The sequence below is a fragment of the Augochlora pura genome, chromosome 11 (assembly GCF_028453695.1).
Source record: "Augochlora pura isolate Apur16 chromosome 11, APUR_v2.2.1, whole genome shotgun sequence".
NCBI classification, from domain to species: Eukaryota; Metazoa; Arthropoda; class Insecta; order Hymenoptera; family Halictidae; genus Augochlora; species Augochlora pura.
Window position 1 is genome coordinate 17,168,741 of NC_135782.1, and position 12,871 is coordinate 17,181,611.

Consider the following 12,871-nt stretch of genomic DNA (forward strand, 5'->3'; position numbering starts at 1 on the left):
CCGCCGAACGTTTACCTTGAAAGTGACCGTTGTCACTGCGTTTCGTATATGCACATTATTCAATCGAATATCTTTCGAATTCTTTGTATTCTCTGAATCCTTTGAATTCTCCGGATTCTCCGAATAATTCATATTTATTGCAATTATTTCAGTCATCCGAACCGTTTCAATAATCCCAATAATTTCCATCGTTTCCGAATTATATTTCGAAAATTGTAATGTAATCGACATCGCAGCGGTAACCAAAAATTCCACGCGCAGAGACCGAGTACATCGTGCAATATACGTATATTATTATTTAATCGTGCAACGCGTTCTATCGACAGAGGAATTATAAAACGACGAGTGCTCGCGGACTTTTGTTAACTTTCGCGGTGTTTGTGTTTTGCAGTTCGACTCGGCGGCCAAATTAATTAATGAAAGTTTAATTAACATCGATATGCAAATGTCGACGCGCGGTCCGCTTAATTAATTTCTGATACTCGTTTTCGTGTTACCGTGGATAAAGAAGAAACTTCGCGGAAGACGCGGCTATAACAAGCTTCTTCGTATTAAAACGATAACGCTCCTGCTATTAATAAGCCAAGCGCTTTGCGATCAACTCTCTCTCTTTCATTCTCTCTCTCTTTCACTCTCTCTCTCTCTTTCACTCACTCTCTCTCTCTCTCTCTCTCGCTGTCTCTCGCGGCTTATCTGTGTTCCCGACATTTTTGCACATGTCCCAGGAACCCTTCGCGAGATAGCCGCCGTTGGAAATGTACACAACTCCTCGCTTTCAACGACGGCTTTCACTGTGGACGGCTTTCCGCCAGAGACAGAAACAATTTACTGCGCGAGACCTTCCAGCAAAATCATACTAGCGCAATTATGTTACTATACTTCGAGCCAGGATACGATAGTAATCGGTGGTAGATATATATTTTTTAAACATTAAACGTGGTTTTGTTTTATGAAATTTTACTTTTTGAAATTTCAGTTCAGATTTTATGAAAATTTAGTACAGTGCAGTATAGCATGGATGGTTTAGTATCTATGATACTATAGTGTGTAGTATACTTTATAGTTCGGGTTTTATGAAATTTTTTCGTTTGAAATTTCAGTTCGAGATTTTATGAAAATTTAGTACAGTGTAGTATAGCATGGATGGTTTAATACGTATGGTATGTAGAATACTGCATGCTACATACTATAACATACTACGTATAGTACTATACAATATAGTTTACTGTACACTATACTGTACTATAATTCATAGCATACATTACGTGTAGTACTATACTATATAGCATACTGTATGCTATAAAATACTGTTGCGGACTTCGGGAACCTCGTCCGGTTCCCGTCGCTCCGTTTCACGAGCTCGCGGCATAATTAACAATTTATTTTCACAATTCCTTTCAATACAATATCGTTACTAAATTCAATGCGTTTTCCGTCACGAAACCACCGCTGTCGAAGTTCAGCTCGGTTGGAAGACCCTGAACCGTGTTGCCGTCTTTTATTTCGGCAAGGGAATTCCAAAGCGGCACCGGTCATCCATCCTGTGTTCGTAACAATACTATACAATTTCTTACAAAATTTTTAAAAGGGTTGTTTTTCATAAAATTTAGCACAGTTGAATTACAACAAATGTTACAATATTCAGCACCGTTTCCTTTACCCTCACCAGCATTTCCAGGTCAGCTGATCTTATAGTAAATATAGCCTACTCAGCACAACCCTTTATTAACCTCCAACTAAAAAATCTCAAAACCTACCCCCTTTTACAATCCATAAATCAACTAGAAAAAGGTCTCCACAATATTTAAAAACCTCCACAAAATATGCATCTCCAAACCCTGCACTCATCTAAAAAACACCAAGGGACATTCCCTAGTCTAACTACTTCGCTAAACCAAAGACACCAATGCCGAAGACATCGCCGCATAGCGCGCAACAAGATACAGAAGTCCCTCGTCTCTCATCGCGTAGGAAAAAAACGAGTAAATCGTCGACGTTCCAGGAAACAGTTCGATGCACAAGCATTCGCCTCGCTACACAAGCATCGCCTCGACGATCCCGTCGTCGTCGTCGGGGTAGCTCGGCGCGGTATTTGGTCCGCTCAGTGGTGATCCAGCGGCCGAGTGAACCATGCGGCTCCTCTCATTCGTTTATCTCCTGTTATCGGTGACGGTGGAAGAGGTCCGCGCCGAGGAGCCGGACTGCCATGTCTACAATCATCTCTACGTCTGTCTCTCGAACGGCCAACTGCAGAACGTGGCGTTCGAGGACGTGAACGCTGTGCAGACGATCGAGGATATCGAGCTGCACCTGGAGGGCCTAGGCATCAGAGACATCGCGAGAGACGCGTTTATGGAGGTAGCTAACGCGTCGGCATTGTTTCTGCGAGACAACGAGCTAGCAGTGATCGCCAGACACCATTTTACGGCGCTGGACCAGCTGACCTACCTGGACCTGAAGAACAACACTGTGGTGGAGATAGAGGACGCCGCCTTCGCGAGCCTGCGCAACCTGGAGACCCTGTTGCTGGACTACAACAATATCACCGGGTTCAGACCTGGCACCTGGAGAGGCCTAAATGACCTCCACGAGCTTTACGCTACCAACAACAACATCGCCCTTAGGAGGAACATGTTCAGGGGGCTAAGACACCTGGAGACCCTAGCTCTAGACAGCAACGAGATTGTGGACCTACCTGTGGGCACCTTTGATGGTCTTCCTCATATAGATCTTCTTTATCTATCCAGGAACAATATTTCTACTCTTCATCAAGAGGCATTCAGGGGCCTAGCCGAGGTCAATGAACTCGATCTAGGCAGGAACCCTATTGCTAACTTACCTGCAGGAGCCTTTCGACATATGAAGAAGCTGAACTCTTTATGGCTCAATGGGAACCGTATTAGTGCTCTTAGGGCCAATGCCTTCGAGGGTTTGGATAATCTCTTGGTCCTCTTTCTTAGTGGACCTAGGCTACATCATGTTGACATGGCTGCTTTTGGGAGGATGAAGAATGTCACGGTGGATCCTGGATTCAAGATACAAGGGGTGCTTGCTAAGAGTGTCGCTGAGGTTCAGGCACGACTTCAGTGCCATAGTGTGTCCGATCAGTTGCCCTATGAGTGTGTCGCGACGAGACTTTAATGGTGGGGGCGTTGGTGGAGCCGTTTGGAGTGGGGGATGTATGAGGAGTGGGGATGAGGGTGGGTTTTTGAGGAGAATGATGCTAGTGCACTCTACGGGGTGTTTGATGGCGTGGTTGACTGGGAGATATTTTTGTATAGAATGGAATGAGTTGTTTTTGTACTGTGCATGATTTGTTAATAAAATTTTGTAACCATTTGTCGCCTTGAATTTTTTTGAAAATTTTATCTTGAGTGTGGTTTTGTTTTAAGCAGTTAAGGGGTTGTGATTTTGATAGGAGGAAGGTGTGGGGCAGGGTAGTTTATCTGGTGGAGGTTGTTGTTTATGGAAATTAATATTGTTTAATTTTTAGGACGTTTTAGGTGGAGTTAATTTTTACGATATTCGGGTGGAGTTAATTTTTATGATATTTAAAATGGTCAGCTCTTACTAAATTTAGTAGAGTTTAATTTTCGAGATATTTTAGACAGGTGAATTTTTATGAAATTTTAAGAAGGGTGAATATTTACGAAATATTAAAAAGGGTCAGTCTTTATAAAATCATAACGAGTGCCAATTTTTATAAAATCATAACGACTATCAATTCTTCTGAAATATTAGAGACGGGTCAATTTTTATAAAATTTGAACAGGAGTCAATTCATACCAAATTTAGCATTAATTAAGTTCTGCAACAGCATTTACAATATAACAGCATTTGCAATAACAATTAAAGAATTTATTTGGGAATTTTATCTAGCAATTAAAATATTTATTTCTTAATTTTCTCTGCCACAGATATATTTTTGTTAAGACTCTAGAAGGGTTGCAATTCTCTCAGTAAAAAAACAAAGGTAGATGTGGCAAAGTACAGTTTATCCGATGGAGGTTCTCTTCGCAGGTGTCTTTATGGGGTACCGTCAGGACGACGCACCCCTTCCGCACCCCTGTTACAGGAGCACGTCGATGGACTACGGCTGGTACGCTCCGTCCATACACACCGTGCCGACGAGATATTATCCACGGAACACTTCTTTCAGCGAAAGCCAAGCGCTTGGCGGAATGTACAGAAACTGCTCCGTGAACACGGAACTGGACAAAAGCATTGTTTAAATATCTTATCACCAGCCGACGAGAATAATCCGCGTTGATTCCCTCACTAATTATAGAACGGCCAGTGCCTGCTTCTCAGATACGTGTGAAACCATTGTATCACGCTTCTATTTTCAATAAATCTTTGCCATAAATTTTGCAACTATTTTAACACAATATTAATAAAAATATCCTGCATTGTTTTAAGAATAGTATAAGTACTATACCTAACAGAGCAGTAAAGCAAACAGAATTATTTCTTAGCAATTTCTAATTTTATAAAAATTTCTGTATAATAAATTTTATATTTTATTATATATTATATTATACTGTCATATTATTTTTATTTTATATTACTTTTATATTAATATATAGGTTAATTCGAGAGCGATTGCTATCAGTATTAGCGAGAAAGCTCACGCGACGCGGCAGTGGGCGTTGCCCCACCGCGTCGCCCCGCCCACGCGACTGTAGTGCTGCTACTCACCTGCTATACTCGTGCTCCGATTGGCCTTCCTTTCTCTTCAATATCTCCTTAACAAAAGCTCTGACAAAATTTTCGCAAAGGAAAAAGTTGTTGAAAATTGATCAAAGAATCACCCTACTCCATCAATTCAGTAATATATTTATCTTGAAATATGCAAGAGGGTTGGAAACATACAGAAATGAAACAAGATCGTGCAGTTCTATGTTACTATATATTCTTTATTATTACAGTTTATCTTGACGCGTCGCAGTTAATCGTGTTCGTTTAACAGACCCTACGCAAGTCGATCCAGGATTATACTGCGTCCCGACTCTACCGCGGACTAAAGTGTTTGTGTGTGTTTACGCACCGTTATATCATTTACGATTCACTAACTTTTGTCTCTGTAACAGCGTTCCCTCCGCTACAATCCACGCCCCCCGGGGGTCGTTATCCCCCAATCCTCCGACGCGAGAGTACCTTTTACATATTCAGCTAATACGAGCGCGTTCGTCGTTCATCTGTCACTGAACGCTGCTCGTACAGTGTGCTTCTCGTCATAGTGATTATGATAACTTCAACATAGATTTTCCATATGCGTGTGATCGTGTTTCTGTGTTCGTATATATATATATATATAATTTTCGTTTTATGTATATATATATATATATTTATAAGGTATTTATAAATGTGTGTACATAATGAGACTGCTCAATACGTCAAAAAGAGTATTTTTTTTTTTTTAACTTCTCAACGTTTCAACAACCATTTAACGACCTGCTGAACGCTCGTCGACAACGTACCTAATCGTTCTGTACTGTTAATTCTCATTTTTACTGATGTGCAGGATCTAGAGCTTGCTCCAATCATGGACGCCTTGTCGACGATACCACGGATCGATTTGTCGAGAATCATTGGTTGTTATGGTAGTGTTATGGTGTTGTAAGCGGAGGTGTTCGCCCGTCGATTTTCCACAACACGTCACGTATCAAAATTTCCCTAACGGCGTCATGTGGAAAATCGGGCGAACCGATCGCGACAATTTGGAATCGATGATCACGAATTTCGATTCGGAAATTCGGAATCGATGATTTTATATCGATGACTTTAGATTGATGATTTTAAAATGGCCATTCAGTGTCGATGACTTTAAATCGATGATCTTTGATCGATGACTTTAAATTCATGATTTTAAAGTCGATCATTCAGAATTGATGACTTTAAATTGATGATTTTAAAACCTATCATTCAGAGTTGTTGACTTTACGTCGATGATTCAACATCAGTCATTCAAAATTGATAATTCAGTATTGATTATTCAGAATTGATGATTCAGAATCGACTAGTCAAAATTGATGATTCAGAATGAATTATTCAAAATCCACAATTTGAAAGGGATGATTCAAGATCAGTGAATTCAAACCGACGATCTCAAATTGATCATTCAAAATCGATGATTTTAAATCGATGATTTTAAATCACGGATATTAAGTCGAATGACTCAGGTCGATGATTTCAGACCGGTGACTCTAGGATTTCAAGAATATTAAATCGCTGATTTCGAATCTCGTTTGTCTAAATCGATGACTTCATATCGATGATTTCATATTGATTCCACATCGATGACTCCATATCGATGATTTCACATCGATGATTTTATATCGATGATTTCACATCGATGATTTTATATCGATGATTTCACATCGATGATTTCAAATCGACAATTCCACATCGTCAACTTAATCTCGATGACTTCACTCGCCACCAACGAACCGAACTCTTCTTGACAAACCCACCACGTGACCTTCCCACTCTCCGTCCCCATCGCCACACCCCCACCCCTCATCTCCTCTCCACCAAGAATACAGCAACGCCTGCTCAGGTGACAGAGACGAATCATCATCGGCGCGCTCACGCGTTCACCGTTCACAGCTTATAACCTATACCCCGCGACTTCTTAATAATTAATCGATAGCTTCAATATAAAGAACCATTACATTATCGCATACTCGTTAATCGAATTTGATGATCCTTAACGGCTAAAACGATGACAGATAGAACTCGCATTTTACGCAATTACTTTTTTTAACACCTTGCCCGGCTCCTTGCCCACTTAACAATGCCGGATAGATTAAACATGGGTAAATGATCGCGCGCTCCGATAGATCGTATCGTGCCACGAAGATCATTATCGATCCACCAGCATAGATCGACGACAAGATCGAAATCTACTCGATCTATAATCCTCTCTGATTCATCAAGTCGTATTAATGATCGATAAAAATCCCCGTGGCACGATCGACGATCCACGGAACCGATCGCGGACGCTAGATCACGATCACGTTGTTACTTCGTTGTTCCATCGTTTGAAATCGGCGCGTGTCGCGCTTTCCGGTAGCTCTAGCTACAAGATCGTCCAGCGTCCGCGCGAGTTTCATGGATCCTCTGGATCACCGGTTCCGCCGGAGCGCGTCAAGCGAGCCGACAGCGCGTCTGGGATACCCGCGCTGCGCGAGCAGAACATCAACGCTATAACGCTACACTCTCGCACGCTTCTCTCGATCGAGGGGGGCGCCGTTCGCTCCGCTCGTGAATATACCATATATTGTCACTCAATTGATGTCGGATAATATCGATATTTTCTTCGCTTTTGTCTCTCGGTTGCTATTCCCATCGGCCGCACGTGATCACGGCCTCCGATCGGCCGCCGCCGGGTCCCTTCGCGTTTTCTTTTCTCGCAAAACACAGTCACAGCATCTCCCGAGCAATTTACAATTAATTAGACCTGAAACTCGCCGCTCCGTGACGCGCCGGCAACTGGATAAAAAAAAGACGATAGGCTCTCCTTCACCCTCTCTCTCTCTGTTTTCATTCGCAACTCCGGGCCGCGGCGGGACCCACGCGAGCGGATAATAACATTCTTGCTTACACTTGCATCGTAGCAAATGGAACTCGTACTGATAAAAGGACTCGTTCCTGCGGACACGTGGCTTGATTATAGTACATGTGGGCTAGCACTCATTGAAATCAAGGAGGTAACGTACGGTTACATAGAGCCTAAACTTACTAGCCTAACGTCGACGCCGATTTTTTAAGTACTTCTGCCCCCGGTTTTTAAGTACGTCGAATGGTGGCCGACAGATCCGCCGTCGGCGACGGTCCGGTCTTGGTACGATCGGTAAGGTATTAGCAGTGGTCGGTAACCACTGTCCGGCAGCCGGTTGCCAGGAGAAGGACATAGGGGGTGCTGTCCAGCGGTTTGAAGTTCGCCGCACGCTACTGCTCATGGCAGCGGTCATGGGACGTTATGCTGGCCGCATGGCGCTACACTCGACGTTCCCCCATGGAGGGGAGCGACCATGACAGTGTCCCATGGAGGAGAGCAAAAATGGTACTGCCCCAATGAGGGGAGCAACCATGGCACTGCCCCATGGAGTATAGCGACTATGACACTGCCCCGCCACAGGGCCACCATTACGCTAAGAGTCTCCTTCCTCGGCCTACCACTAGAGGCGTCAGTGAATCTACTGTTCAAAACCTCGTTTTGCCGCCACTGCGGTAGTACTACCGCAGGGCTCACGCATATACGGTGGAAAATCTCTTTTAGATAATGCAGTAGTCCCTTAAACCACCTGGCAGACCCCTTCAGAAATAAAACCTTACAGCAACATGACTAAATCTAAGTCAATCCACGTCTCGTTCTTACTCCTCACAGGGAGTAAAGACACAAGTCAACCAACCAAGATGGCTGCTCTATGACCGGCTCCTGGCACCAAACAACACTGCTCTCAGTCGAGCCGGCGAGCCCCCAGCTCGGATCAAGGCTGCTTCGCGTTCGTGCCGATCCTTCCCGATTCGTTGTAATATCAGATCGATTGGTGTTTTCGTCTCACAACCCTTTGGCGTCGTCAGGTGGATCTTTGTTCGAAGAGGATGATCGTGTTAAGATAGAGAGAAAAGGATCGACCGGAAGGGGAGAAGCAACGAGGCACTAAATCGGCTGGCGCCGCGGGCTGGGGATCGCCGGGTCGGCTGACCGCGTGACCGGACCGTCGCTCGTCGATGGATCATGGCGGATCCATGTTAATGGGCGCCGATCAACGCCATCTCTCTCGCGGCTGGAATATTGAACTGCTGGCGTGATTATCGGTCTCCTGTTCTCGCAACGTTGTGTACAAGCCATCTAAATCGTTCCACAGCCTCGAGATACACTGGTCATGGTGGATCTCGGCTGGGAACGGAGTAGTACGCAACATAGGGGATCTAGAATTGATTAAGATTGATCCTTAGAGCTAGGGGAACAACCTGCCGGCGAATGCCGCGGTTTGTTTTTTTAGGGGGGTTTGGAATGGATCTGTATGGATCTGTTCGTGGAAACGGGCGCTTATCTGCTACTGGCAAGGGCGGTGGTACGTTCTACGAAAGAAGTTGGCTCAAATGATTTTTCTTTTTGGCGTAAAAGACGAAGGTGTTTTAAACATCGTCGCTGGTTGCTACGATATTTAGAAAGCACCAATTCAGGTCTACCAATTCAAGGATACCAATTCAGGAGTACCAATTCAGAAATACCAATTCAAGGGTACCAATTCAGGAGCACCAATTTAGGTCTACTAATTTAGGATTACCAATTCAGGTCTACCAATTTAGGATTACTAATTCAGGAGTATCAACCCAAGTCTACCAATTCAGAAGTACCACTCCAGGTGTACCAATTCATGAGTACCAACCCAGAACCAGCAAACATTTATCACGAGTTTGGGCAACTTCTTTTGGTTTAGGGTACCACCGCGCGTCGCCGAAATCATACGTTACAGACATAAAGACGTTTTAGTAGGATATGAGGAGGTATTGACGGCTGCTCACTACATCACACGGGCACTAAAACAAATGGTTTAAGGATCCGAACGGTTTTTTCGCTGATATTACCAACGTTTCAGCCTTCCCAGACCTAAGCGCGCGGTTTACATGTCTCGTGCGTGTTAAATCCGTGACCAATTGTTGCCGCCGCATGAGCGTCCCGCCAGAGGATTTCGAGGTTATGACGCCCCGATCCCCGAGCATGGTCGTCGCTCAGACGTTCACGCGAGTTGTCGACACTCCGGTCCGATATTCCGAGTCCACTAACATTCCTCCGAGGAAGCCATGCTATAAACTCTCTAGCCCTTTGCATGGGCCGAGACACCAGAGGATAATCCATCGACCGTCTCGAGCCCAACTGCCATTTCCTAGTTTCTAGCCTACCTAGTGCTTTTAAACTCGCACCCCCTGAGATATTCCGTAACCATAAACCGCGTCTACGTGTCAGTGCAGATCGAACCTGTTCTGCTCTCAACGAGTCCATCGGGGCGCGTCCACACCGACCACTCTCTCTCTCTCTCTCTCTCTCTTTCTCTCTCTCTCTCTCCCTCTCCCTCGGACCCTAAGCGACGGCTATCTTCTCCTAACGCCTTCTGTCAATAGAACAGAGACGCTTGCAGCCCCCGTCACACAGCTTCCGTCCCGTTCCGCGTCGTGGCGTCAGCTCCGATTGTCTCACGGACCTTCGTTCTCGAGGGGTTTCCCCTAAATTCCAGCAGACCGGCTCTCTCGAGCTGCTGGCTCGTCCGGCGCTGTATGCCGCCTCGCAGAACACCATCGAATCTAATCGCTACGAAACAGTGAACGCAAACGTGTAATCGAACCACCGACTCGCTACTCAGAAAACAGTTTCCAGTTCTCCGTAGCGCGGGTCGTCGCGTGAAATGAACCTCGAACGCCTTCGTTTCCCAGCATGATGTTTGATGCCTGGACGGTAGTACCTGCACTTTCACCAGCGGATTCGGGGCAACAGAGATCTCCCGTCTCGTTATAAAAAGTATAAACAATAGGATCCTCATGGTCAAGTGCGCGGCGAATAGTTGTCGTTTACAAAGAGATTGTGTGTCGGAGAGACAAGATGGGGGTGAGATCGGTGACATAGAAGGGCACTTAAGTTGTCAAGGCACATCGATAACTAAACGGTCGGACGTCTATTACCTCGTTGAAACACGTTTTCGAAGCTGCAACCAACACAGGCGAATCAAAGCGTCGATTTAGCATCGACTTTGTAGAAATAGTGCAAAATGGACAGGTCCGGGCTACTGGTGCTTTCTGGGTAGTCCCTAGGCCCCGATCAAAGCGCTATGTACTATTCTAAGTCGTTTATACTTGGATTAGCTTCATGCTACACCCACAACAGCCGCGGGAAGCGACTAAACAGAGCGCGATGTGGTGGTAGCCTTTTTAGATGTCTCAGACGCAATGGCGGGGGCAGAGACTCCAACGCCCTCGTCATGGTAGCGGCCATGTCAATCGTCCGCCATCTTGGCTCACTCCAGTGTCTCGCTTTTACCTCCATTAATTCTAGGAGCTAGGTACTTTATGGTAGCTTTTAGGGATAGCAAATGATATAGTTGGATATCAGCAACCCTATCACACTTGTTTCCAGTCCTTAGTCTAGGCAAATCCAGAGAATCAAGGAGTCAAGTGACTCTACAGTTGGAGCCCTAGTCGACTGACTCAAGCGTTGAAGTGGGAGTCAAGTGACTGATGCGTTGAAGTGGGACTCCACTGACTCAAGCGTTGGAGTGGGAGTCGTGTGACTCGAGCGTGGGAGTAGCAGTTGACTCACTTTAGTTTGAGAGTGGGAGACGACTAATCCCAGCGTTGTAGTGGAAGTCGACTGATCCTAGCTTTAGAGTGGGGCTTGACTGGCTCAAGAGTTGGAGTGGGAGTCGTGTGACTCGAGCGTGGGAGTAACAGTTGACTCACTTGTGTTTGGGAGTGGGAGTCAACTGATCCTAGCGTTGGAGTGGGAGTCAAGTGACTCACTTGGGTTTGGGTGTGGAAATCGACTGACTCGAGTGTTAGAGTTGAAGTCAAGTGGCCCACTTGGGTTTGGGTGTGGGACTCCACTGACTCAAGCGTTGCAGTGGGAGTCATGTGACTCGAGCGTGGGAGTAGCAGTTGACACACTTGAGTTTGGGAGTGGGAGTAGACCGATCCCAGCGTTGGGGTGGGCATCACCTGTACCCAGCGTTGGAGTGGGAGTCGACTGATCCTAGCATTAAAGTGGGAATCGCCTAACTCCCGCATCACAGTGACACTCAACTGACTTCATCAATGAAGTAGAAGTCGACCCCCTCGAGCTTTGGACTTAGTTTAACGACTGAACCTGACATTAGGGGCAGCACCAGAGTCCCAGGCCTGCAATAGAGGATGAACTAACTTCAACATCTCTACATCTGCATACCGTTTTCCTCTTCCGGTCTGCAGCCAACCTCCCCTCAAAGCAATGGAATTCCAAATAATTCCGGAATGGAGAAACAGGCTTTTCCGCTTGCAGTCCTACGGCTCTACGCATCTCCGTCTAACCAACGCAAAACACCGTCGAAAAAAGGTCATTCAACTAACGTCTATAAACTCGAAGGGAATCTGTATAAAGGGTCCCTTAAACGAACAGAAGAGTGGAAGGAATCTGTTCGATCCGGACTGTTTCGAAGCTGACACCACGAAGTCTATATTCTCGTCGTACTTGCGATCAGCCCTTACGATAACGTGAATTGAGATCATTTGGATAAAAGAGCTAAACTTCGGAGCCAGTCCCTCTGTCGGTGTTCCATGTCGGCCTGCTCCGAGTACTGTTACCAAAGAAGCGAATCGCAGACGCTGAAGAGTTCCTGATAGCCAGAAGACTTCTCTATACGTATACATATATATAGATGTGTATATATATTTGCAGATCATCGAACGTTCTCGGTTTTACATCAAAATTTGCGCGAGCGCAAACAGTAGAATGCCCATTGTATGTAAACCTATTTCCATTCTTTTTTACTCGCTGTTCACATCCCGTCGTTATCATTTCTCTCGCATGAACACCGAGTCACCGCAATATCCTCTCGTCTTCCCCGTGCCTAGTTCATGAATCCGTCATCTAAATCATCGTTCATCATCATCATCAAAATCATCATCATCATCATCATCATCATCTTCTCCGCCCTCTTATATCTCGCTCTTTCGTATCTTTTTTTTGGGTTTATTTAGATTTTTGATTTCTCCATCGCGGTAATCGATCTTATAGTCTATCGGATGAACGAACGACCCTTTTCCCAGTTTCCGCGTGTTTCCAGCCCTGGCCCGGAGATATCCGGTGATTGCCGCCAGGTCGTCCACACCC

At 45.2% G+C, this 12,871-nt stretch overlaps 1 protein-coding gene across 1 annotated transcript; it reads left to right on the top strand.

Annotated features, from left to right (window-relative positions):
- The first annotated feature begins 2,130 nt into the window (after positions 1 to 2,130).
- LOC144477087 (uncharacterized) lies at positions 2,131 to 3,141 on the top strand. Its single transcript, XM_078194539.1, has one exon. It carries the CDS (start codon positions 2,131 to 2,133, stop codon positions 3,139 to 3,141), a length of 1,011 nt encoding a protein of 336 aa, XP_078050665.1.
- Positions 3,142 to 12,871: the final 9,730 nt, after the last annotated feature.